This window comes from Trachinotus anak, unplaced genomic scaffold (genome assembly GCF_046630095.1).
Source record: "Trachinotus anak isolate AG129_WGS33_773 ecotype Australia unplaced genomic scaffold, CSIRO_AGI_Tana_v1 ptg000013l, whole genome shotgun sequence".
Lineage (NCBI taxonomy): Eukaryota > Metazoa > Chordata > Actinopteri > Carangiformes > Carangidae > Trachinotus > Trachinotus anak.
In genome coordinates, this window is record NW_027273864.1 from 24,025,225 (window position 1) to 24,049,631 (window position 24,407).

Genomic DNA, 24,407 nt, shown 5'->3' on the forward strand with positions numbered 1-24,407 from the left:
TAGCGCTGCCTGTGTACAGTAAAAAGGTTTGAACCCAACCCAGCCACCTGGGGTTTTCCTGAGTGAATCTGACATGTTCTCTCTGCCCAAAGGTGTGAATGTGTTTTGTCAAGTGTGTTATCCCCGTGATAGACTGGTGACCTGTACATGGTGTACCCTTTTTTCTGCCCAGTGCATTCTGGGATAAACATCACCCTCCCAAGACCCTGGATATTACAAGCAGATACAGAAAACAGATGGAATTTTAAAATATTGTTCCACTAGACATATGAGAAAGTTGACCCAGTCCTCATTAGTTTATTCAGTCAAGCGTGTTTGAAGAATTACAGCTGTTACATAAGAATCTGTGTCTGCCAGTGAATCATTATCTCAGCTGACATTTGTGTCGACAATGCCTTGCAATAATGCAGCGCTTTTCTTTTGCTGGATTTTTAACTTCTGTATCCATAATCACAAACGTCTGCCTATAATTATGAAGATGTCTCAACAGATGGAGCTAGAGAGTTGTGATGCTTTGCAATTAGAACCCAGACACTGGAAGGATCTGCGATGACTGATTATGTGCTTCCATGGACTGTCAAATTTCTTTGTATCTCACACTCCCAGAGGACATTTTCGTGGTTTTATGGTTTAGGAAATTTCTAGGCCACATATAAAAAAGAAACAAATTTGTTGGGGGCAATAGCCATATGCTTCACGCTGTGTTTGCCAATTTATATAGATGTAGACCGGAGGGAAAGCAAAGACAATCCAAACTGTTACAGTGCTGTGCACCACATCAGATAAGTTTTGGTAGCTGTCAGTCATGCATGTTGTAAATTGTGATCTTCAAAGAGTCTTTGGTAGATTACAGGCAATCTGATGGCCACTCTGAGGGATGGATTCCATTAAGTGTCCTATAAACATCCACTCTCCACATCAGTGAGACAGGAATAAAACCATGTTAATGCACATTTTATGCATATGTCGAGCACAGGCGGATACCCCGTGTGTCATCTGAAATCAGAAGTCGTTATGAATATTCAATCTAGCCATGAAGTGGAGAGATGCCCTGAAGGGAATGAAGTGGAGTGGGGAAAAGTGTTTATGATTAGAGCTCAGGAGTTGAGGAAATGGGCCTTGATCATGACAAATACAGTATGTGCCGTAATGAATCTCATGAACAGACACTACAGTGTACTACTGTGAATATTAGATGAGTAAAATTAGGTCTTAATTATTCACAGATATTTTCAACAACAGCAGGAGAGGTGACCTTTGGTAGAGAATTATTACTATGCACCGCAAAAACACTACTTGAATATTTTTTATATGAATAACAACTGCAAGCTTGTAAATTCCAGCTGCATTTTTCAAGAAAAACAACTGAAGTTGTGCGCACAAACCAGACTAGTCTCTCGTTTCAACAGACCTGAGTGAGACCTGATAACTTGCATTTTTAAGATGGGATTTCAAAGTCAGAAGTCCTGTTAAGAAATCAGGTTAAATTTAAAATTATGATTGTTGTTGAACTTGACTTGCCTTTTTTTTTTTTTTTCAGTGCAGTTCACACTCCCCTCTTTGATATTCCCGTCATACACGAGAATGCATTAATGTCCCGAATATCAACTCTCAGAGCTCACAGGAGAGGCACTCAGAAAACTATTCCCTGCAGCCCCCAGAGCCATCAGCAAGGCCAGGGAGGAGAGAGGCTTCAGGAGGACTGCTGATTGATTAATTGTTTATACCAAACAGGTTTGACTGCGATTGACAGCCGGCCAGATGCGCTCTGATTTACACCCTCTGAAGGATCGTTTTGGATTCTGTATTCATGATGCTGCATCTTCTTTTGCTCCCAGCATGCAGTTGGCATTCTTACCACTCAACAGCCTTGGTTGAATGAAAAATGATAATCCCCTGACTGCCGATTTCTCTAAAGCCAATTGGCTCACAACTGCATGAAGACCAGGATGATGCTTGGGGAGTATGGCATGCAGAGGGCTGCTGGGTGGGCTATTGATCGAAAGAATCACAGAGAAAGAAAGCAGTTTGCAAGGGAAAGATTTTTGGTAGACTTTCAATACCTCCTGCGTCTCCTTTTCCTCCTCCCTTTTGTTTCTCCCTCCATTTCAGTTCCACCTCCTCTCCTCCTCCTCCTCCCTCTCGTCTCGTTCTCTCTGCTGCCCTGCTACCAACACTACTCTGTAATTTAATCCATTTAGTCATGGCTCCAGATCAATATCCATTTTCCTTGGCCTCAGGGAGAGCTTCTTGAATCTGCTTGTTTCAAACAGCGGTTGTGTTGGCCAGCAGGGGCTCCCATGGGCCTGAGGGCTGATACAGATGTAGTACAACACAGTATCTGAAAAAACAAAGCAAATCTTACATCTAATCTCTCACTAACCTGCTGCACAAAACGCAGCTGCAGATGCTGAAGCTTTATGTGTTTTTTTTTTTCACATTTTTACAAACTTTGGCTGACTTAAAATCAATGATTGTCTGTTCTTCTAGATCATCAATTATACTCTTCCACTGAGATGTTGAAATGCAACGCCTGCCCGCTTAACAAATGAATGACATAGAATCAGATTTAATTAAGGCTAATTTGATTAGTGGGCCTTGTATGTGACCGGGAAGAAAGATGGAATTATTATTTCTTCTCCTTCTGGGATTGATTTTCTGTTGTAGCATGCTGGGATAGCAGATGAAGGGTTAGCCTCACTATACTGCAATGCAAGGTTCAGTCACTACAAACAGCCTGTGTGTCATGTTATCAGCTAAAAGTCTAAATGTGAAGAGTCTAAATTTATCACTCACTGCCACTGGGTGAACATTTTGAGCGCATATAACATTGTTAGCTGCCCTACTTCAGCATAAGCTGTCTTCAGCCTGCCCTGTGGTGGCCTGCCACCGGCCAGCTGTGTGCTCTGTGGACACTGACAGTGATTCTCCTTCACCTGCCCCACTCTGTTGTGCATTGCCATGTTTTATAAATAACCGTGTTAAATATTCATTTCTCAGCATTTGCATCCAAAGTATTTTGCACTTCACAGCTAAGTTTCTTAAAGTCAAAAGGACAGGCAGAGAATTCACACAACTATTTACTGACACGATTATAAATACCAGCGTTAAATAAGACATAAGAATGGGTTATAACTATGTCAGAATGTTTTACCTGTATGTTACCCACAGGTATTTGTGTTTATGTAAGTTTGGTATGTTATTCAGTGACAGAATTAAGAGAAATTATTGTCCTCAGCAGGTGTCTGAGTGTAAGAATGAACTATGAAGCTCTTCCTTTAAGCCCCAACGGACAGGAAAATTAATGAAAATGTAAACTTGAACCTCTGCAACTCCACAACTGGACAAAATCCATCTGCTGATGAAGAATTTCATGTGATACCATCAAAAGCTCCAAAAACAGCTGCTAAACTAATGCAAAGGTTAGATTGTTTGTCAAGTAAGTCAAGTTTATTGTTTTACAGAATTATTATCCTAACATCTGAACAACGAAGTGTGTGAGTGTTTTTTCCTAAATAATTACCCCACGTATTGTTTATTTTAATATTTCTACAACAACAACAACAACAATAATAATAATGATAATAATTGTTATTAAAAGGGGAAAATGAAATCAGATTTAACAGTAATAGCAGCTTTAAGAGCAAATATCCCCATAACCATTTATATCTTCATTATCACTGTAATAATTGTAATCTTCCAAGATTTAACCAAAATGAAGTAAAGTTTTTTTTTGTATGAACCTTTATTTTTTGTAAGTAAGCTATATGTGGTCTAATCAATTAAATATAATACCAAGTTCTAGTATTGTTGTTATATAATAAGGTAAATTCAAATGAATCAAAAATAAAACGAATCAGATTGTTGGTATAATGATAAACAGTCCAAGTAAACAGAGGGTGATGAGGTCCTTATATTCCCTGCATAAAGTCTCTGTGTTTTTGTTTTCCCCAATTCTGAAAGTCTAAATTTGGAATAACCTGACTTGATTAATTTTTAATATAACCTCACCTCCAACTAAAGGACTTGAATTTTTTATTAGGGTCCTCATCACCTCAAACATATGGTTCTTATCCATACATGCATATAAAAATAGTTCCCCTGCCCATAGCTGATGTGCCATCACAAAGATTATTTCTTTGCTTCTCTCATCACTTTGCCCGGTTCGTTCTCCCTCTTTGTTCATGTGATGTTGTAGTTTAACCTGAGCCAGTTTTCTTTACTTACCTTAACTTAATGTGTTGCACTTATGGTCTGACCTTGTTTTGCTTTCTACCTCAAAACAATATGCACAACAAGAAGTTGGAAAGTGCCACTGTCTGAAGGTTAACATTCAGTCATTATTTCACTAAATTAAAGACTACTCTTTAAAAACTACTGAGCCACAGAGACTATAAAGGCTCTTTTAAATCTGAGCCCTATAAAGGCAAAAAGCAGTAACTACATATTTGGTCAAAAGTGACTTTTTGACATCTGTTTCACCATTTAAAAATATATTATTCCATGGAAATGTATAATTTCTGTGAAAACTCAAAAGTTGCACCAACTACAAAACAACGCGAGAAACCAAGCCAAACCACAGTGACTGCGCTCTGGCTGCATCAAGTGAAAGCTAACTATAATTTTTCCACAGCTGTTGCATGTCATTTGTAATTGAAAAATATCAGTCTTGATGAACTGACGTCTTTGTAATTCAGTGTTTTATTCTACATAACTGAGTGAGGCAGTAGATAAATCCAGTCACGAAGGAGAAAGCAAAAACCTCCAGCTATAAAAAGCTATAAAACCAGCTCAGTAACGTAGTAACGATACGGCCTTCTCAGTTTTTGACTCTTGCTGAATTCATGTGATATGATGTGGTTAAACCACGGTTGAATCTCATATTTAAATGTTTTCAATTGTAGAGTAATGTATTGAGATTTAGAATATATTTGTAATAAAAGAGAAAGATGAACAGACAGACCGACACAAAGCAAGAAAGAATCAAAGTCAAGTTTATTTTCCCGCTGAATGAACATCTTGCTGGTAGATCCTGTGTTCTCGTTATGTTCTGTCATGATTATTCAAAAGCAGAGTGCAGTATCTGCACTTTTGAATACAATATTCAGCCTAAAAAGGCATAAATGAAGGAAGACTAAATTCGTATCTATTATGTAGCCTGCCAGCCACCCTGAAAACTTTAAACATTTGCTCTCAATTTGGCTGCTTCTGTGCTTTGTGACAATGGGTGGTGTACTTCCTGAGGGAGTCATTGATTTCTGAGTTTCAACACACTAAGATGCATGTTGTTGCTGTGCAGGCATCAAGAAATGAAGATGGGGCCTTGTACCTCCTGCTAATCTTAAATCCTTCCAGTTCAGCCCTTTCACTTGTACTCAAACGCACAACATGCGTTGAATGATGAATCGAGAATGAAGATGCACAATCTGCAGTTTTATCTACAAAGATCATAAAAGATTACATTTAGACAGAGAGAAGTTTCAGAAATGACTTCGTTTCCAGCCTCAGAGGCGTACGGGAAACTGCCTCAAGTATCCCAAATTGTTTCTATCGGGAAGCTGTCTTTGCAATCAAGTGTCTCTCTGCTTATCTCCCCTACGGAAATTTCTGTTGTTCCCTTCTGCCAGTCAATACGCACCCAAGGTGGAATTGAAAAACCCATCTTCTGTTACCATCTCATTTAAACATGTAACAGTGTTTAATACAAGGACTCAGCTCTTGTTAGAAATGAGCAAAACCCCATCTTTATCATGTACTGACTGCTTTCCACTGTTGGCTTTGTGCTTTCTTTACCTCCTTCTTTCTTTTGCCAAAGATTTGACTTAGTCAGCTCTCTACTAAATGAACTTACTCAAGCTCAAAAAAACAAAACCAAAATCATTTCCAGGCCCATTTGTATTCATTTTCTTAAAATCAACTGACTTTTTTTCACCATTAGAGCGGTCGTGTTGTGCAAGTCATGCTTCTCTGAGGAGTTGTTCATTTCCAGAGTCGCAGTTGTTACTGATTGAACTTTACAAGACAAAGAAATAGCATGTTTCATTTGGACAAAACAATGAGAGCACTTTCTCTTTCTAAAAATAAGAATGGCCAAGGCTAAAACAAAAAAATCTCCAACAATGTAACCTTTAAATCTGACATAGTCATAACAGCAAGCTGGGGCTGAATACTAGAGTGCTGTCTTGCCTTTTACTCCAGCAACAAGTAAAGTTGCTTCTAAAAATGTGCTCAATATAGAGTCAAGGGCAGAGTCTATTTTTAAGGAAGGAAAGGATTCTTACTCTCTAAAATTCTTTGATGTCCAACAGTTAAAAAGACTAAAAGCCTGTGGCTAAGCGCTGTGTATCTAAAGATGAAGGCAGATTTAGCCATAGCAATAAACTTTTGCACATAAAAGCCGGGTTTTTTTTTTTTGCAGCAGGGAGAGCAACATGATAGTAGACATTCTTGTAGTATTTTAGCTTGAATATGTGCAAAAGCTGGATTTTCCTTCAAAAGTGCTGTGCGAACCATTGCATTATGGAGGGGGATTGACTTAAAGTATCAGTTCCTTGAGAATAAATTTCCAGACTCTCCAGCTGAATATATTGAGCATGGCTAATTGATTCATGACTGCCAATATCATTACTATCATTAAGACATATATCTCCAGTAGTCACTGGATATGAGGCTTGTCAAGGGCAGCTATTATGGTGGTGTTACACCGGGAGTGACCTGGCTGTGAACCGTCAGCATTATCTGTGGATTAATTACCCTGCCTCCTCGTCCTCGCTCTACCTGCTCTCAGCTGTGGCTCTCTGCGTCTTTTGCTTGCATATTCCCTTTGTCCTTTCTTCTCTCTGAATGTAGATGCATCCTCCCTTCATTCTCTCCCCATGTACCTTTGATAAGATGTGGTGGCTTGTTAGTCATTATATTAAATTGTATATTCTTGATCGTTTTTTTTTTTTTTTTTTTTTTTTTTTCACCTTCAAATTCTGTGCCAACTGCAATAAAGCAGCTAATGTGTTTCATCTGTCAGTGGCCATTGTCATCATCACACCCCCTGATGGGAAATTCAGAAACGTGGAGCTGTGCCCATTGTTTTCACTGAAAGCACCACAGAGAGCATTAACCTAACACAGGAAGCTCTGCATGCCTCTGGCTTCAACACAAACATTTAGCCCTGCATGCATACATACACATACGTGCGCACACATAAACACACGTGCATGTATCCACACATAAAAACACTGCAGGTGAACACACCTGCATGCACACATGTCCCCCCTGCACACGGGATATCATGCCATCGTTTGTCATCTCACATACAAACGGAGGAACTACAGTTGGATTCCATGTTGCACGTTGATTCCGATCTTTTCAGCATGCTAAATTTATCTGTTACATTTATCTTTATCCTTATGTGGCCAGCAGCAGTTGATGTGGCACATGATGCCACGCAGCATGATAGTAGGATCTCTTATCACACTCGACCAAAAAAAAGATGTTTTTCTTTTTAAACAGAAGCAGTTGAAATGCTGCAGTAACATCACTGATAAACCGTTTTTTGAAGGTGAGACTTCACGGCAGCAGTGCTGGAATGTCCCGCTCAGGATTGATTGCTCTCTGTTTTGCATTTTAATATGTGTCTAATGCACAATGCATCTTGTTCAAAGGCATCTACCAGCTATCACCACTTTTTCGAGCCTTCAGATTCAGGTCACATCCTGTTTATCCAGTAGCCTTCACACTAAAAACATTGATTAGTAATAGGAGTGATGTATTCCACTGTGTGACTGCTCCTGCAGTAAAAGGGCAAGGTGCATGCCAAAGCTTTCCCAGGTTAGAAAACTGTCTTTTATTATAAAGGCTGTGTTCAAACAAGATGCCACAGGATAAGATGAATATTTCTAAATGCAGTTGTCAGTCCGCTAACCTACCCACAATGACAATGCTAACTTGCATTAGCTGTTTAGCTGATATTATATATTGTTCACCATGTTTTCAGTTAAGCCTGGCAGCCTGCTAAAATTTAGTAACTAGCACTAAACACAAAAATCAACTGAGGTCTTTTTGAATTTAATTTCTGACATGATTATGGTGCTGTATAAAATGTCAGGGGATTGCGAAAATCATTACAATTCATCCTGCGGAAACATGAATGTGTGTAACAAGTTTCACACTTATCTATGCAAGAGTTGTTGAAACATTTCACTCAAAACCTCAACTGTCAGCTTCATGCTGCACCAAAGGAAAAGTCAGAGGATCACCAAAGTCAGCGTGATGTTCCTCTGGAGACCATGGATATTTCATACCAAATTTTATTGCAGTCCATCCAGTAATTGTTGAGACACTTCCTTAAAACCAACCAACCAACACTGCCAATCCTAGAGAAATGCCACTATGTGGTTAAAAATGCCAGTAATCCAAATCATTTCACTTCAGTGACCCTAATGTCATTTTGCCCATAATCAAATGCTGTAGATGCTATTGATAAGAGGTTATTTGTGGAAATTCACAGATGAACCCAGTGAGATTAAAAACTAAACCCACTTAGGCGCTGAGAAAAATTGTATCTCTACCCTCCAGTGTCTGTTTCTCGCTCCCCATCTCTAACACTGATGGATGTCCAGCGCTGTGTCTTCACTCAGCCATGCACACTTGTCCTCCCATTTCCCTGCAGAGAGGTCAGCTCTGTCTGTGTCTGCTGGAAAGCTTTCACAGGCCTCGCATCTTTAGCCATTCTGAGCTAACAGCAGGTAGCTTTGCTGTTGCCTCCACTGATTTATTTCATCCCTCAACTTTGAAGTAACTCTTACAATGAAGCAATATTTGAACAGTGTCTTTACAAAGTGAAAAGTGCTTCCAAAATAACATCACTTTTACTGCATGTTGAATTTGTTTTGAAATTCAAAATACACTGTACATATAGTAGTGTAAATGACCTCTGTCTTCTTCTAAGCATTAATTGAGCCTCCGCATTGTTGTTTTTCGCTTGTCCAGTGATGAAAAATTTGAATTCCCACATTTCGGGGCCCTGAAATTGATATCCGGGATGAATGGCATCCCTGCTGCCTCAGGGGAACTGATGACCTCAAAGGTTAGCTTCAGAGCATTCTTGTGCATGGCTCTCGGGTTAACATCCTCTCAGACTCTCCAAGGAGAACAAGCCACAGTGCAATGGAGACTGACCCATATGACTGTCATTTGTGTCTGTACACTCCCAAGCACACAGGGAATTGTACAGCACCATTTATGGTGTTCACGAGTAGATGATTTGGAGTTTTGTTGCAATTTGCAGATTTGTTTGAAGCCAGACAGCCTATCTTCAGGTAATAGCTTCCTTGGTTGATTAACTTTATTAGATCTTTACCCGGTAGCCTCATTCTCTGTCTGCGTAATCAGGTGGGAACTGGAGGGCACCAAATTGCAGAGAAGGATAATGATTTAGAGGCTGGAGTTGCGAGAAAAGTGGTTTTAGAAGTTGCGCAGTGTTATTAAAAATGTCAGTTGTGGACCTGGGGACACATAACGGCAGGTGGAAAGAACATCACAAACACACACAAGAATCCTGAAAAGGCATCCGTGTGTCAGGGAGCACAAACAATTTAGCTGCGTACAACCCACACACACATACACAAACACTGTGCACATGAAAACATTGCACTCCAGTGTGTGTGTGTTTACTGTACGCGCTGCCTCTCTGTGACTTGCACAGTGTGCATGTCTTTGTTAGAGAAGAGTGTTCATGAGTCACCGCTGTCTTTAGCCTGAGGCTCAGCAGCCAGCCAGCCAGCTGAAGGAGGGGATGCATGTTTTATTTTAGTCACTCTAATATGCCGTGAAGACATCATTATCTTGAAACATGTTGAATTCCAGAGCCTCTATTGTTTAAAATGGCACAGAAGATGTGGATAACTTAAAGTGTTTCATCCTCATCACAGTCATAGGGATCATTAGATGAGCAATTCTACGTGCTTCATTAGATGTGGCTTTTGTTATTGCCAGCTGAGCAGTGTGCAACGGATGTTATCTTTTCTGTCATGCACATACCAGCACTGCCCATAGGGAAGAGGTGAGCATGCAAGGAACTTGGCTGATTGAGGGCACAGAGGCGAGCAGTGCACAGCTATGATTGCCTGTGAATACCAAGGATGCCTCACAAGAGACCCTTTTGTCAGCATCAGATCCTTTTGAGAAGAATCATGAATAGCACAGAGTGTGTGAGATTTTGTTTTTTTCTTTTTTAAAACCCACTGCAGATCCCAAGAGTTCACATTTCTCCTATACAACCAGGTCAAAGAACACGATAAAATCACTTAATGGCAATTATGGTTTGGTGAGATGTTTTCCTGCAAATATATCATAATCTAATGACACAGTGTTTCACCAATGTGAAGCGTCACCACTTTGGCCTCAAGAGGATATGTGACAAAGAAATATGTCCATGTATGTGAAAGTCTATTAGAGGTGAATCTCCTTTTTAGAGGAAAAATAGGAGAAGCATCCAGAAGAACATCCTTTATTTTCTGCTGCACTTCAGGTCATTGACAGAGTTGGACCAAGAAATGTTTTATATAGAAAGACAGATATGGCTGGTTCAACAAAGGTCTGAAATATTATTTCCATCATGTCTGCTCTACAATAAGAAAACTAAGCTCAACTCAATGACCTCAGTCTCCTGGACACACACACACACACACACACACACACACACACACACACATACACACAGCAAAGGAGGAATCCCGTCTGTACCTCCTTTAAAATGGAGCAGCAACCCAGTGCGTCAGTAAACTGATTACCCCAGCTGTCAGTCTGAATAAGGCCAGGCTTTGGGATCCTCCCGTCCTCTGATCCTCACCGTCGGACAGAGCCAGTTCTGCTGAAGAGTCTGAGAACAACCTCAGAACAGGATGGACACAAACACACGAATCAGGGGAAGAACCAGAGTGAAATAAATCAGCAGGTAAGACGATGTTGTTACTTTTTTTCTTCCTTCTTCCTGTGAAATTTTGTGTTTGTCTGATTTCAACTTATTGAGTCAGGCATCAGACTATATTTTAAAGTACTAGAGATTTAATGTGTCCTCGTATTTCCGAGTGGTATACACAGCAGTGTGTCTTATGTAGATGCTTGCTGTTGCCTCATCTAATCCTGGTTTCTTATTTCAGATTCCACCGGGAATATTCCCTTTTAGGAATTGCATGACCACATGAGCCACATGAACTAATGAAAAAAGTAACTGTAGGAGTATCAGAAAAGTCACAGCTGAGAGGATGAAGGAGGGGGACTCTCTGAGGCAGCCAGTCACTAAGGGGAGGGCAACAGGATACAACTAGTGGGTGGACCTTGATGCTTGTTTCGGTGCACAAGTCTCTCACTTGTATGATCCCTTTCCCTCCAAACAATAGCATGAGTTTGAGTCATTTGGAGTGCAGGCAGATTTCCTCAATCTACAGTACTTATGTTTCACCTTTCTTTTGCTTTCAGCACCACCACTGACTGGATGTCCACCGCCAGAAGTTTTAAAGCCCTGCAAAGACCTTGAATCACTTTCCGGACTGCCCAAACAAGTCAGTGTGCTGCAGGAAACTGAGGACCCTGAGCTGCACTTGGCAGCTCCAAAACAATGGCACAGTGCATGCCGGATGCCAGCCCCCCCAAGGGGATCCAGAATCCAAAGGCTGACATCAAGGACTCAAGTGAAATTTCAAGTGAGTCTGCATCAGCTGCGACGGGCAAAGTCAGACCTGCAGACCTGGGACTTATTCGAAGCTTGTCCAAGTCAGACTCTGACTTGTTGGCGTCACCACTTGGAGAAGAGGATGGAGGTCTTGCTGGCCGCAGTGGGTCGGTGTCTAACTGCCGCTCTGGACAGCCGTCCATGAAGCGCATGCCTTCCTTCGCCTCTGAGTGGGATGAGGTAATACACAAGCTCTGGGGATGGAACACAAGTGGGAGGGTGTAAAGGACAGAGGGAGTGGCACTTTTGGTGTTAAGACATGGTCAGGCTTTCAAGTAGAGTGTGTTAATGTTCTAAAGAGAGGGTGTGCTAGTGCTTGTGAATGTGTGAGAAAAAAAGAGAAACCGATAAGAGAAGCAACTTGTGGATTAGTGTGAAAAAAGAAGGAAATGGGAATGGGTGAAGCAGCACATTCCAGGAGAGAGGAGGGAGGGAAGGAAGGAAGGAAGTACGAGGGGGAAAGCAGAGGTAGCAGTATGAGGGAGATCAGGAGTCCGGCAGAAGTAGCAATAGAGTAACTTTACCCAGGCTGTCGGCAGAGAATGCCTGCAGGCGAGTGCTTGAATGCATGAATGGCTTGATCACTTGCACCGACCTCCCTGTAGCAGCCTTTGCATCCAAGGCTAATTGGGCTTGTGCTGTCATTCCACATCCACTCAATATATGTCTCAGGGGCCGACCCACGCTTCCACTGTCTCCTCCTGCACTCTTCTGGCTCCTTTGCTCCGTCTTGCGCCATCTACTTTGAGCGCGCTGTGAGCAGTCTCCCACCCCCCGACTTCCCATTGCCCCCAAAAGCCTTAACTTGTGATTTTTGAACACTTTGAAGCATCAGTGCAGCATATCCTAAAGCACTGCAATGACCTTGAAATGAATAATAATTTATCACCTAAACCTCCAAACACAATGGCTGAAAACTGTTAACCTTTTATTATATTGTACAGCTCAGAGGCAAATTTAAGTATCTTTTTTAATGTCCATATCACACTAGAACATTTCTGACACTTTGTGCTGAGTGTTTCATCCCTATCACATTTATAAAAAACAGATACACAGATATTGGACATACATGTGTGATTTGTTTTATTCTGATACAATTTTAGCTTAAATTTCTTAAAATTTGAACAGAAAATAGTATTGAAGAGTTGAACAAATGAAATTTGTGACTTGTTTCTTTAATATGTGATAATTTTACCGAGCTTGGTTGGTGGTTAGTCTGTTTGAGGGATTGTGGTTCTACTGGGGGAATCTGACCTCATGAACTCAGTTTTTCTAAAAACCTGGCAATGACCATGATGGTCTCAAATGAATCCAAAAGATGCTAAGTTCTTCTTCAAATGCTGTTATGCACTGTCATTTACATTTTTCTAAAGGATTGTACTGACTTAAAAACTGTACTGACTGATTCAATTTATATCCACATCAATTCACACTGTGAATATAGAAAAATAATGCCTGGGGGATTGTTTAGTCTTTTTGTTCTCCATTATGGTCTTTCACAAAGGCTGAATTACCAACAACAAAGGGCCCCGGACCTCCAGAGGCTACACAACTTGATGTCAACTATTACAACTTGAACTGTAATAACATTAGAAATTTGCACCACTGAAATAGAATGTGAGCTATGATGAGTCCACCATCCTATGGTCCTGATCTAAATCTAGTATTAAGACTTAAACTATTTTAATTTATGTTGAGCTCATTATTTGTAAAAAATAAATAAATAAATAAATAAAAAAGTTTAAACAAATTCCTTTAATTTCTTACTGTGTGCCAAATAATTGTCCTACAGAAAGATTTAGGCAAGATAGCATTATTACATCATAGATATACTGTAAGACTGCAAACCAACAATTATTTTCAATCAATACATCTGACAATTATTTTTTATAATAATCCATTGATTGGACAGTAGAAAATGCCCATGTCAACTTATTGTGGTCAAAAACCTAATAATGTTACCATTTAGCAAATATTCACATTTGAGAAACAGCCATTAATGCAAAAAAAATGACTTCAACAAGGAATATATTATCAAAAATGTTGCCAACTATCTGTCTGACAATCACCTATGGCGAGGTTAATTTGGGCCATGGCCTTCACCAGAGTGCTGTCTGAGTTATGGTCACCTGAACAGGGCATGGCTGATACTGGATGTTGTGATCATGTAGCTTTTTCTTCATTACAGCAAGGGCAGTAAGGTGTCACTTCATAATACTCAGACATCTTGAACTTTTACTTGGCTTTGTGTACCCCTCTCTTTGTCATTTCTCCCTGTACTGTGCCTGCGCTCTGCTCCACCCCTCTGCCCTCTGACATGAATGTTTATTCAGGCCATGTTGGGTGGAGTGTCCTGTTCTCAAGGGCATCCTGTTTTGCAGCTGCTCCCGAGTATCTGCTTCTCTTCCAGATTTCAAGGGATTTGTTTGGGTTGAGGATATGGATGGGTGTACGGGGGAGGGCAAAAACCGACTCTGGCTTGTGTGTACATCTCATGAAGCGATCAACCACCACCGCCAACATTAAAGCGACACATGAGGCTCAGGGGGAGGCTGAGCTTTAAGTCAGATATATAAACACACTCTTATGTCAGTGCACGCACACACATCAAATGCCAACAGACTGAATACAAACACTGGCATTCGGATGTTATTATTAGAAAAAGGAAATTAGTATTTCAAGTACAACCTTTAAACCCCACAGTATGTATTGTACATTTTATCATCTCTGGCAGCTTATGTAGCTACTGACCATTTTTTGTTTCCTATAGTAGTGAAAGAACTTGGTATTGTACTTAGACTTAATCAGTCAATGTGACGAGACAGTTTTTGTTCAGTTTCTTTTTAGAAAGCCTTCTTTCCGAACTAACGCAGAGCAAACATGGTCAGGTCATGTGGCCTAAATGTTAAGCCATCTGGAGGTGTGATTAGCCTAATTAAATAAAACCTTAATAAAGAAAAATGTTCAATGGAACAACCTCAAAGACACATACTACAATCACTCTCAGCCCTGTAGGTAGCAACATTGTGAGTGTTGCTGTCTGTCTGATGATCCTGACTTATGAGGGTGTATTGTGGTGTCATCTACCTGTCCTGTCAGCTTTTGTTGGATTAGTAAATTATTGTTTGAGTAACAAAAATTGAGAGCACCAGAAATCTCTGGATTGAAATTGTACTCAGTGTGGTGTCAATACACAATAACTTTACCCAGTAACCTCTCAGTGGGTTGCTGTGACCCAGTGTTGGCGCCATTTATATAATATTGCTGGGCCACTGAATCAAAATAGCCTGTTGTCTTTGGTGATTTTCTGCCCATGGGTAGGCTAAATCTGGGTCAGTTCAAACATTATTTTGGGGGAAGGTTTCATTGCCCTGTTTGGAAGATTTCTGGGGTAATGTGACATAAATAAGCAGACAAATACATAAATAAAAAATGAGTGCATTGAGTGTTGGTTGGTGTGAGTTAGCTACTTTAAAATGGTAAAAAAAAAAAAAAACTAGCACGATGTCTTAAAATACTAACATGTGGTCTCTGACTATAAAGTCAGATTAAAAAAAAAATCCTTCCCATTGGTGGAAGCAGCTATACAAACCAATAAAATAACATCTACAACAAATCAATAAAATTAAATTGATTTTCGCCATCTTTGTCACTCGGAGTCGTGGAAATCCAAATAAGGGCATCAGGGTGGAGCCAAGGAGAGCTAGTCAAACAACCAAGCTCACTTACCTGGAGGCTGAAGATCATCAATCGGCCTTTGGCATCGTTGACAAAATTTGATCATTTTTACTAGCAGAACCACGCCATCAGATGTAACTGAATTGCACTGTTCAGTTTAATCGATAATCTTGATAACAACAGCCTGTCAGCTGCCTACGTTGACCGCCCCAGCTAAAAGCTCAACACCAGTGATGTCAGAAAAGTCATATCCCTCAACGTTTTCTGTGACGTAACAGCTGCGGCAAAGTTTAACCGTTAACAATCAGTTTTCAAGTTAAGTGTTTAGTTTTCATATTTTCGTCCACAATTGAAGTATTTTATGATGAAGCCTTCATTGTAACGTTGACCTTAAGTTAGTTGTTGTGACTTCAGTTAACGTTAGCTTAGTTGCCTTAGTCAAACTTAAATCAAACCAGTCGAAATGGCTCATGAAATATGTGCGTTAACGTGAAATAGTGGAGCACATAATTAGCTAATGTCGACCACAAAGCGATGAGCCAACCTGTACTTCCTCAGTAATATGTCCAAAATCTATTATCAATATTCCTTCTACAGCATTGAATGTAGGCCCATCGTTTTTGCCCCAAAATTTTGTTCAATGTTCAAAATGAACACATACATTTTTAAGATAAAACGAGAATAGGAATAATGCAGAACAGGGATTATGCCATTTCAAACAAAACAGCAGCTGTACTGAACTGTGGATGATTGAGGCCACTGTTGGTATAGGAAATGATAATAGGACTAACTAACTATCTAACTAATTATTTTCATAATCGATTAATCTGTTGAGTATTTTCTCAATTATTTGTTTGGTTTGTATCAGTGATAAATGCTCATTGCAGAATCCTTTGGTGTCACAGGATGGCATTAAATATCTTGTTTTGTTCAACCAACAGTACAAAACCTAAACATATTTGATTTACTATAATGTAAGACCAACAACAGCAGCAAATTCTCATATTTGAGAAACTGGATCTAGCATTCTTGCTTGAAAAATTAATTGGAACAGTTATTTTTTCTTATAATTTTCTTTTTTCTTTTGATTGACTAATTGAATAATTAGCTTTTAAACCACAAATGTGCTTTGCAACTGCATCTTGTGGACATTAACAATGTAATCCACTACAAAATATTAGCTGCTTTTTAACCATGGCACATATCTGCTAAATGAAGCCATGAAACTGTATTTTAGCACAACAATGCAATCATGTTGTCATTTGGCCAGTTAGCTACAGAAATTGGAAACACTACCAGACAAAAAGTGGACCCTTGAATAGAAGGTGCATCAACACTATGTTGACCACTTTTTTGTATGTTCATGTATTTTAGGGTGGGTTCCTTCTTTCCCTTTCAGATTAATACCATTAATAACCTTATCATATAAGAATCTTGCATTTCAGTGACCTTTGTACTTGTTACTAATAATAGAAATGGCATATACGATTAAAGTGATTGACGTCTTCACTGCATCTGTTCAATACTCATAAGGCAAAGGTTAACACAACCCTATGTTACAGATGCTTGAGTGGCTTCGCTCGTGTGCGTACTCTAAGTTTCCCAGCTGTATTCCTGAGGTCATTACTCATGCAAGCTTTTAAAGTGCCTACAGTATGTGTCTTTTTATGCTGCTTCACTTACTAATGGCTGTGGTTTTACATAACATAAGTAGTTTGGGACCCCTAATGAAAATACCCATGTTCATATTATAATAATAATAATAATTATTATATTATGTTAACCTATGTTTATATCAATTGTTTAAATGTATATGCTTTATATCCCTTTGTAATATAATCATTTTGAAATTAATCGTGTGAAAAACGATATACTATGGCTAATATTATGATTTGTAAACCATAATTTGTTTTCAGAATCTAAGAATTTTAGTTAGCCACAGTGAAAATGAAAACTGACATACAAACCATTTTCGTGTTGGTAATTCCAGTTGATAAAAAGGGACTGTTTTCAAAGTACGTAAGCTGGTTTATAATTCATATAGAGAGCTACGGCAGAGTGAACACATCCCAAGATCTGGTTAGACAGATGTGGTACATGAATATGAGAGTAGTGGTAATGTTGGTGGGGGCTGGGTAGAGAGAGCCACTGTCACATTGCCGTAACATTTCTCACCAGGTGTAACACAGGAGACCCCACATTGCGTCCAGTTTGCAGTTTAACAGTCGTATTCCACATGTGCAAGGGCTAGACCTGTTCAAACCTGTTGTGTGTTTTTAAAAATGCAGGTTTGCCAGTTTGAAAATAGCAATATGAGGATTATTTTACGTTTATAATTGTATTGTGTTATTTAGTGAACATTTTTTGTTAACTTTAGTCATTTCATGACAGACTTAGCTGGGCCGATAGCAGCTGCTTCTTTGAAAAGACAAACCATTCTTTTGCTCAAAACTAGCAATTGTGACTATTTCGCATTTGGAAGTCACACTTTGCAGGGTAGTCTGACTCAGAGGCTGAATGGGTAAAAGCCTGCCATAGGACGCCTATTTGAGGCTCCATTCTCCTCCTTTTCTGCCTCCCCTTCCTGTTACCATATTCAAAATCCCCATTGCTACGGGGAACAACAACAAGCTCTCAGCTAGCAGCCTACACACTGAAAATTGCAAGTTTTATTGAAGATTTGCGATCACATAGCCATTGCTATTTTCTGTGGCATTTGCCAGAAATTAGCCAATTTAATCTCAGTGCTTACCTCCCCTTGTGCAAATGTTCCACCAAAGCAAGCCCCCACTCTTTTGCAGCGGCACCATGACTGCATCCTTGGCTAAGCAAGGCTCAATATGATTGTGATTAGTTTTTAGAAGTGCAAACAAGCCAGAGAGCAGAATGAAAATGGGTGTAGCCAGACTGTCCCCCACTACTCATACAGCGCTGTGGAGATAGGTCATACAAAATACTGGCCTTGAAATGCTAGTGTCCTGGATTAATGGGGCCGGATATATAGAGAATATTTGTGCATAGTTTCACTTTTTTTGCTCAAAAATGACTGAAACAATTAGTCAATTATCAAAATAGTTCCAAATTATTTTCTTTTAAATGACAAATTGATTAATCAGCTAATCAATTCAGCTTTTAATGCAATAAATGTATCAAATTAAGTTGATTCAATGCTTTTAAAACATTAAAATTCAGCTCCCATCCATCCGTCACACATAGAGGAATTAAATTTATGATAATCTGACATTATTTGACATTAACTCCCAACGCTGCCTGACAAGCTGGGTTCAGCGAAACTACATGGTAAAACCTACAAAGTAACAGTACTAATGCGCCCACTAATGTACACAGTACACCTTGCAGATGGTTTTATTCATGCTGAATGGTTTGAAAGCTGTCAAAATAATGAAAAACAGTCTAAAGTATGAGCACTGCTGGATAGAATTATGTGATCTGGGTCTTGCATAGTGTGGAGCTGCTGGCCCATCTGTCTTTATTGACGATGGTACTGAGGCGGTAATTCTGTTTCCAGACCAGCGCCAGTGAAGCAGGCAGCCTTTTTGGTTAGTTTATTATATCCAGCCATCATTTCCATTATCTGTTCTGTTTGGGCTCACAGCCATCATTTATGTGCAGGAGACATTGACTCAGTGGACAATACTGTACTCTGTCTTATTGTCTCTATCATATTAGCTAGCATGTTGTTGGCTGGACAAGAAAGACAGGCAGAATAGAGGCAATGACATGCAAAAAAAAAAAAAAAAAAAGATCTCAAGCTGAATTAAAAACGCATAGCCTTTCTATTACTACTGCTCAGAAAGAAGAGATTGTTGGAGATGTCATTTGAAATTGCATATCCCTAAAAAGACACCTCCTGTGTCCTAGTTTCATACTTTACAAGTCAGGTTTTCACAGAGTGTTTTTTTTATGCTGGAAAAGTGAGAGAATTCATTATGTTCAGATATATTAGTATTTATACTAAATTTGTCAGATTTTGTATTGGTATATTGATGATCACTATTACCCTACAAATGCAAGCCACAAATGAAAGGGAGAAGCACCTTGCAGCTAGACTGATTATGGATGGTGAGACAGCTTCAGAAATATCTTCTGACACAAAAAAAGAGAAAGCAAACAGTTTTCTTTCTTCATTGCAAATGTGCAGTAGTGTTCCAAATTCACAGTATGATTGACAGCTCATGTCTCATATGGTTAGTACAAAATGATGATGTGTAGTCACTTGTAGTCACTTGTTTTCTCACTGTGAAAAAGTATGCAATGAAAATAAGCATAGTGTATCTGTGTGCCATTTGCATTGGCTAATTTATTGATCTCCTTTATCAGTACTTAAATGTTTGTAGCTGACAGTGATTCAGTTGCAGGGTATAGTGCTGTAAGTCATTTTTGTTGATACTGGCTGCAGAAATTGATTGTCTTAATAACTGGCTAATGCAATTATTCTGCAGTTTAATTATGTTGGCACCATCAGTCTTGATCTCTTCTCTGTGCCCTTTGCTTTCGTTGTTTGATAAACTGATCGAGAATGATTGTGATTGGTGGTTTGCTGTGCATTCAGAGTCTGCATGTCACTCAGTAGCAACAAACCGTGTATCCAGAAACCATTAAATTGGAGTAGATTATGTTATATCAGACAGGCTTTTCTTGTAGATCAGTCATGAGAACCAAACCTGTAGCATGACATGTTTGAGTTAATTTGCCTTAGGTGACAATGCATGTCCTGTTAAGTGACTACTGTACATGCTCACATCGCAAAGATGATGCTGAAACGATATATTGTGTAGCCCTAATTTATATTGTCTAAATAATGAGGCTTGACCAATATTGGATTTTTGAGGCCTCTAGTTTAAGAGACTTTACATACCCTGATAACAATGTATAGGGGTTTTAACATAAACACATAATGTGAACAAATGTTATTGATTTATTAAATTTGTGGGTTTTTTGTAAGCATTGTGATCAACCTACGTACTGGTACATTTTAAAGAGAAATAAACTTGTCATTGTGCTTTCTGGTGGAGAAGACTATCTTGCTATCTGCCTACTGTTTGTAATGGCTCTGAATCACCCCGGACATATTTTCTGAATTTCTGTACTACACATTCTTGTTGCTTCTCTGACAACATACAGATGCTGATATATCTACATAACATAATTTACTGCTCAAACTCTATTAAAGGTTTTAAAGGACCCAAGAGGGTATCATAATTAAAAAAAGAAGAAAAAAAAACAAAAAACAAAACAGTAAATCGCACAGCAGCTTGATTCTGTAATAGTTGTAACCATTTGTTTCCTAGTCCATAAAAAACATTCACTGTTTGCAGATATATGCCATCATTTTGTCATCAGCCTGTATTTTGTTTTGCCACTGCTACCTTATCTAGCTCCAGCAGGGAAAATTTCCAATTAATTCTAACTACATTAAAATATTCATTTTCTTTGCGTTTCTTTGGTTTTCCAGGATTTACATTTTTCTCTCTTGGAGCAGTGCCACATATGTATATATTCTGTATATTTTTCAGGGGCAGTGATGCACATAATGAGTGTAGGCATAATAAGGACTGTGGAGGAACTCACTAAGGCTGACTGACTCAGGGAAAAACTAGCAATCTCTCTCAATATGGAGCTCTCTTAAAAGTAACAAGCACAGTCTCTGACATGTTAAAGCCCCATTGATTCAAGTCAGCAATCTGTTGTACTTTGATTCCCTGAAAAAATATGCAGCCCATGTTGCTCATCTTATCTTTCTTGGGTCCTTTTGGGTCCAATCAAAGTCACAAACCCAAGATCAGTAGCAATTTAAGTTAGTCCCAACTTTGTAGTCCATAAGTTGTACTACAAAGTGTGAACCCATTATCCATTTTGGGACAGGGGCTCAAAGCTATCTGAAGACCTACATTAAATGCTAATGGTTTATGTACCTTGAAGTGACCGCCATGGACTGTCATCTTAACCTCTTAACTTGCTTCAAGACCCATCTTCAGAAGAGCTGTTTCAGGCTTCTGGACAAAACAGAGAACATAGAGATGCTGGAATACCATTCTATGTCTGCACTAATATGTGAAGAGTGCACGCTTAGAAATATCAGTCATAAGTTCAGTCAGTAATTTAGATTTAAGATGTTATAATTCTCCCCCCCCCCAAAAAAAACCCTGTTTCCAATGTATTTTTGCCTGGTTTCAGTCTGGGAAGAATTAAGTGATGATATCCAGGGGCAACGCGGAATTAGACTGGTACCAAGGACATCAGTTAATCACAATAATTCTTTTACCCACATGATTTGCATTAGAAAAAAACTAAATGATTTCACCCTTAACTTTTTTCACAGCAGGGCTTGAGCTTGAAAGGTGACATAAATGGATATTTTTGCAGGGTGTGCAGGAACTGTAGAGCAGGTCAACCTGTATTAACATGTAAATCACTTGAGGATGTAGTGCCATCACTCAGAGTTGAGCACCACTGATTTAATGATACAGTCCACTCAGAGTACCATGTGCTTCACAACTGGCCTATCAATTACATTTCTGTGTGAATAGATCTTCTCAGTAGATTATTTCCATCTTGCTCCCAGACATTCATTGGAGGCACTTTGTTTCAAATTAATTCCCACCGAGAGCTGGCTTTCAGGTCGGACTAACCGGACCTCTTCCTTCTTAATACATGTCCAATTAGGACAGCTTGATGCTTAGTTCAATTTCATTAATACATTGTGAATTTACATAAAGTTATTGTTTTATATAAGCCGCTGGTTATGTCACTGCTTTCCTAGGTGGTAATGTAGTGAGATGTTTATATGAATAAGGGAGACTAGATATTAGAGACACCCCTCAGTATAAAGCTATACAAGTGAACAGCACCACCAACCAAATGTGTCAAAATTAACACAAAGTTGAATCAACATCTCTCTGAAAGTTTCACCAAAAACTGAATATTGTAACCTGCAGTAATCCTGATGGCAGAATAAACCTGCAATAATCATAAAGGTAGGATTATTGTGGGCTGTTTCAGTGTTGAATAGTTTTAGCAAGGTATGCCTCATCAACTGGCAACTGAGTGTAGGTGCTATTAGTATTTCTCATAGTGTAAAAATTCCTCAACATGATCCTCACAGAAGCCCGTTACCACTGTTTAAGGCTTCAGATATGGATTAATCTGACAGCAACTTTCTTTGTTGAATAGCAAAATTATGTTTAATACAGCACAACTAAGGATGCTAAATATCTGGAACTAATTTAGCATGGCCTTCTTAAAGAAAACACAAATATGCTCATGACGATGTTGATGTCACTGATGACTACCCGGCCTTTTCATATAACTTATTGATCTACTGTGCCATTAGGTCTATCTGTCAGTGAAAGATGTAAATGACCAGCAGCATAGTACAGTATATATATACAGCAGAATGCCATAATTCAGTGTCGATAGTTTAGTGTGTTGTGTAATGGCTCTCTGTTTGGATCTGTTTTTGTTAAGGGATTCTGATTTGAATTTTCACTTTTGAGGACAGTCTGCTGTGTACTGAATACCCAAACTTTACAGTGTAGTATTGTATCAATGACATTTAAACTGAGGTCATGGATCACAACACATACACCAAAGGTTTGCACTTTTCTGAAAATGCATATATGTTGTTTTTTGGGAGTTTGGAATAAGCTTTGGTTAGGCAGACTCTAACCTGGAGAAGTTATTGTATAGAATGTATTTCTACCCTAATTAATTGCCACACATCTTACTTGTGACATGCAGTGGATGAGGCTGTGTGTGCATGATCATATGAAATATTTCAGCACTTTAACTATGATGACGTTGGTTTCCTTAGAGGCAGCATTTTGGTGACAGGTTTTAATAAAGGTGCACTTAAGCTTAGATGTAATGCAGTCCGTTTGTGTGTGATATAGAATGTAACTGGGTTAATTCAAAGAGTAATGTGAGGTCTGTATTGCTGGAGGCATATGCCATGCGTCCCACGTGCCTGACTTCCAAATGAATCAAGGCTTTTCTACAGTGTTGATGCCACTAGCGAAGTGCACAGGGCTTTTTCAAACACTAAATATTACATCAAATAAGCCTGGCTGTGTCTCTGGTGTCACCAGTGAAAGCAGAATCAGCTTTTCAAGCTCACAAAATTTTCATTGCTGATTATGAATAGACTACTCTAGTGATTCTATATTTAGTTCCCAGTCTGATTTGCAGCGGTTCACACATAAATTTGTAGGTGACCTCTGACTGCTAATTGCCTTGTTTAAAGTTGTCAAAACATACACTTGGAGTTACACTCTTCTGCAGTAGCTAAAGATTATCAAGTACCATTATTTTGTTCTCTTTAAAATAGGGTGAATGTCACATTTGTTCTGTGCATGAGGGCCTGTTGTCCTTGAAGCATGAGGTGTCAGCAAGTAGTGTGGCACTAGACAAATTGCTTACATTTAACCAGCGTTGAGTCTGATTATTATTCAAATATGCTCAACATATGATAAGTCCCAGACTGTTTTCTGACTCATAACTCAGAAATATACCACTGTGTATATTAATGTTGAAGAAATATGACATTGGCTGCTTCAGAGTGAAATGTATATTCCAGTGGAGCTGAATGAAATCGGAGAAATATAATCCTTGTATCCGAATGTTTAATAAAGTGAACAGAAAGGAGATTAGCATAACAACTCATCCCACACCTGCTGTAAATGGTCTCATCGTATTCTGCTTTCAGGCTCTTTTACAATAAACTGTGGCTTGGGATAGTAACAGACTCAAATGTTTCTCTTCCAATACTGATACTGATATTTCTTTAGGGTCCATCTGTGTGGAACTCAGTGAAATAAGGTAACCTGAGGCAAGGCTTTGCTATGGCACAAAAACTGAGTTGGTGGCCTGCCATGACTGAATGGTAGCGAAAAAACTGAGTTTTATAATGACATTGACAAAGAAATAGGAGATGTGGAGATTAAAAGACATGGGTGTTTACTAGACAGGAAGTTTAATGAAA

General features: G+C 39.1%; 1 protein-coding gene across 5 annotated transcripts in view; it reads left to right on the forward strand.

Annotated features, from left to right (window-relative positions):
- Window positions 1-10,819: 10,819 nt before the first annotated feature.
- anks1ab (ankyrin repeat and sterile alpha motif domain containing 1Ab) overlaps window positions 10,820-24,407 on the forward strand; it is a 40,964-nt gene continuing 27,376 nt past the window's right edge. For 2 of the 5 annotated variants that reach the window (XM_071495180.1, XM_071495181.1), the window contains exon 1: window positions 11,327-11,908. In XM_071495180.1, the coding sequence (XP_071351281.1) occupies window positions 11,615-11,908 (294 nt within the window). In that variant the 5' untranslated portion in view covers window positions 11,327-11,614. Of the gene's footprint in view, window positions 10,952-11,326; window positions 11,909-24,407 lie in introns of those variants that run through there. The other 3 variants (XR_011693318.1, XM_071495182.1, XR_011693319.1) reach the window with 3 other exon arrangements.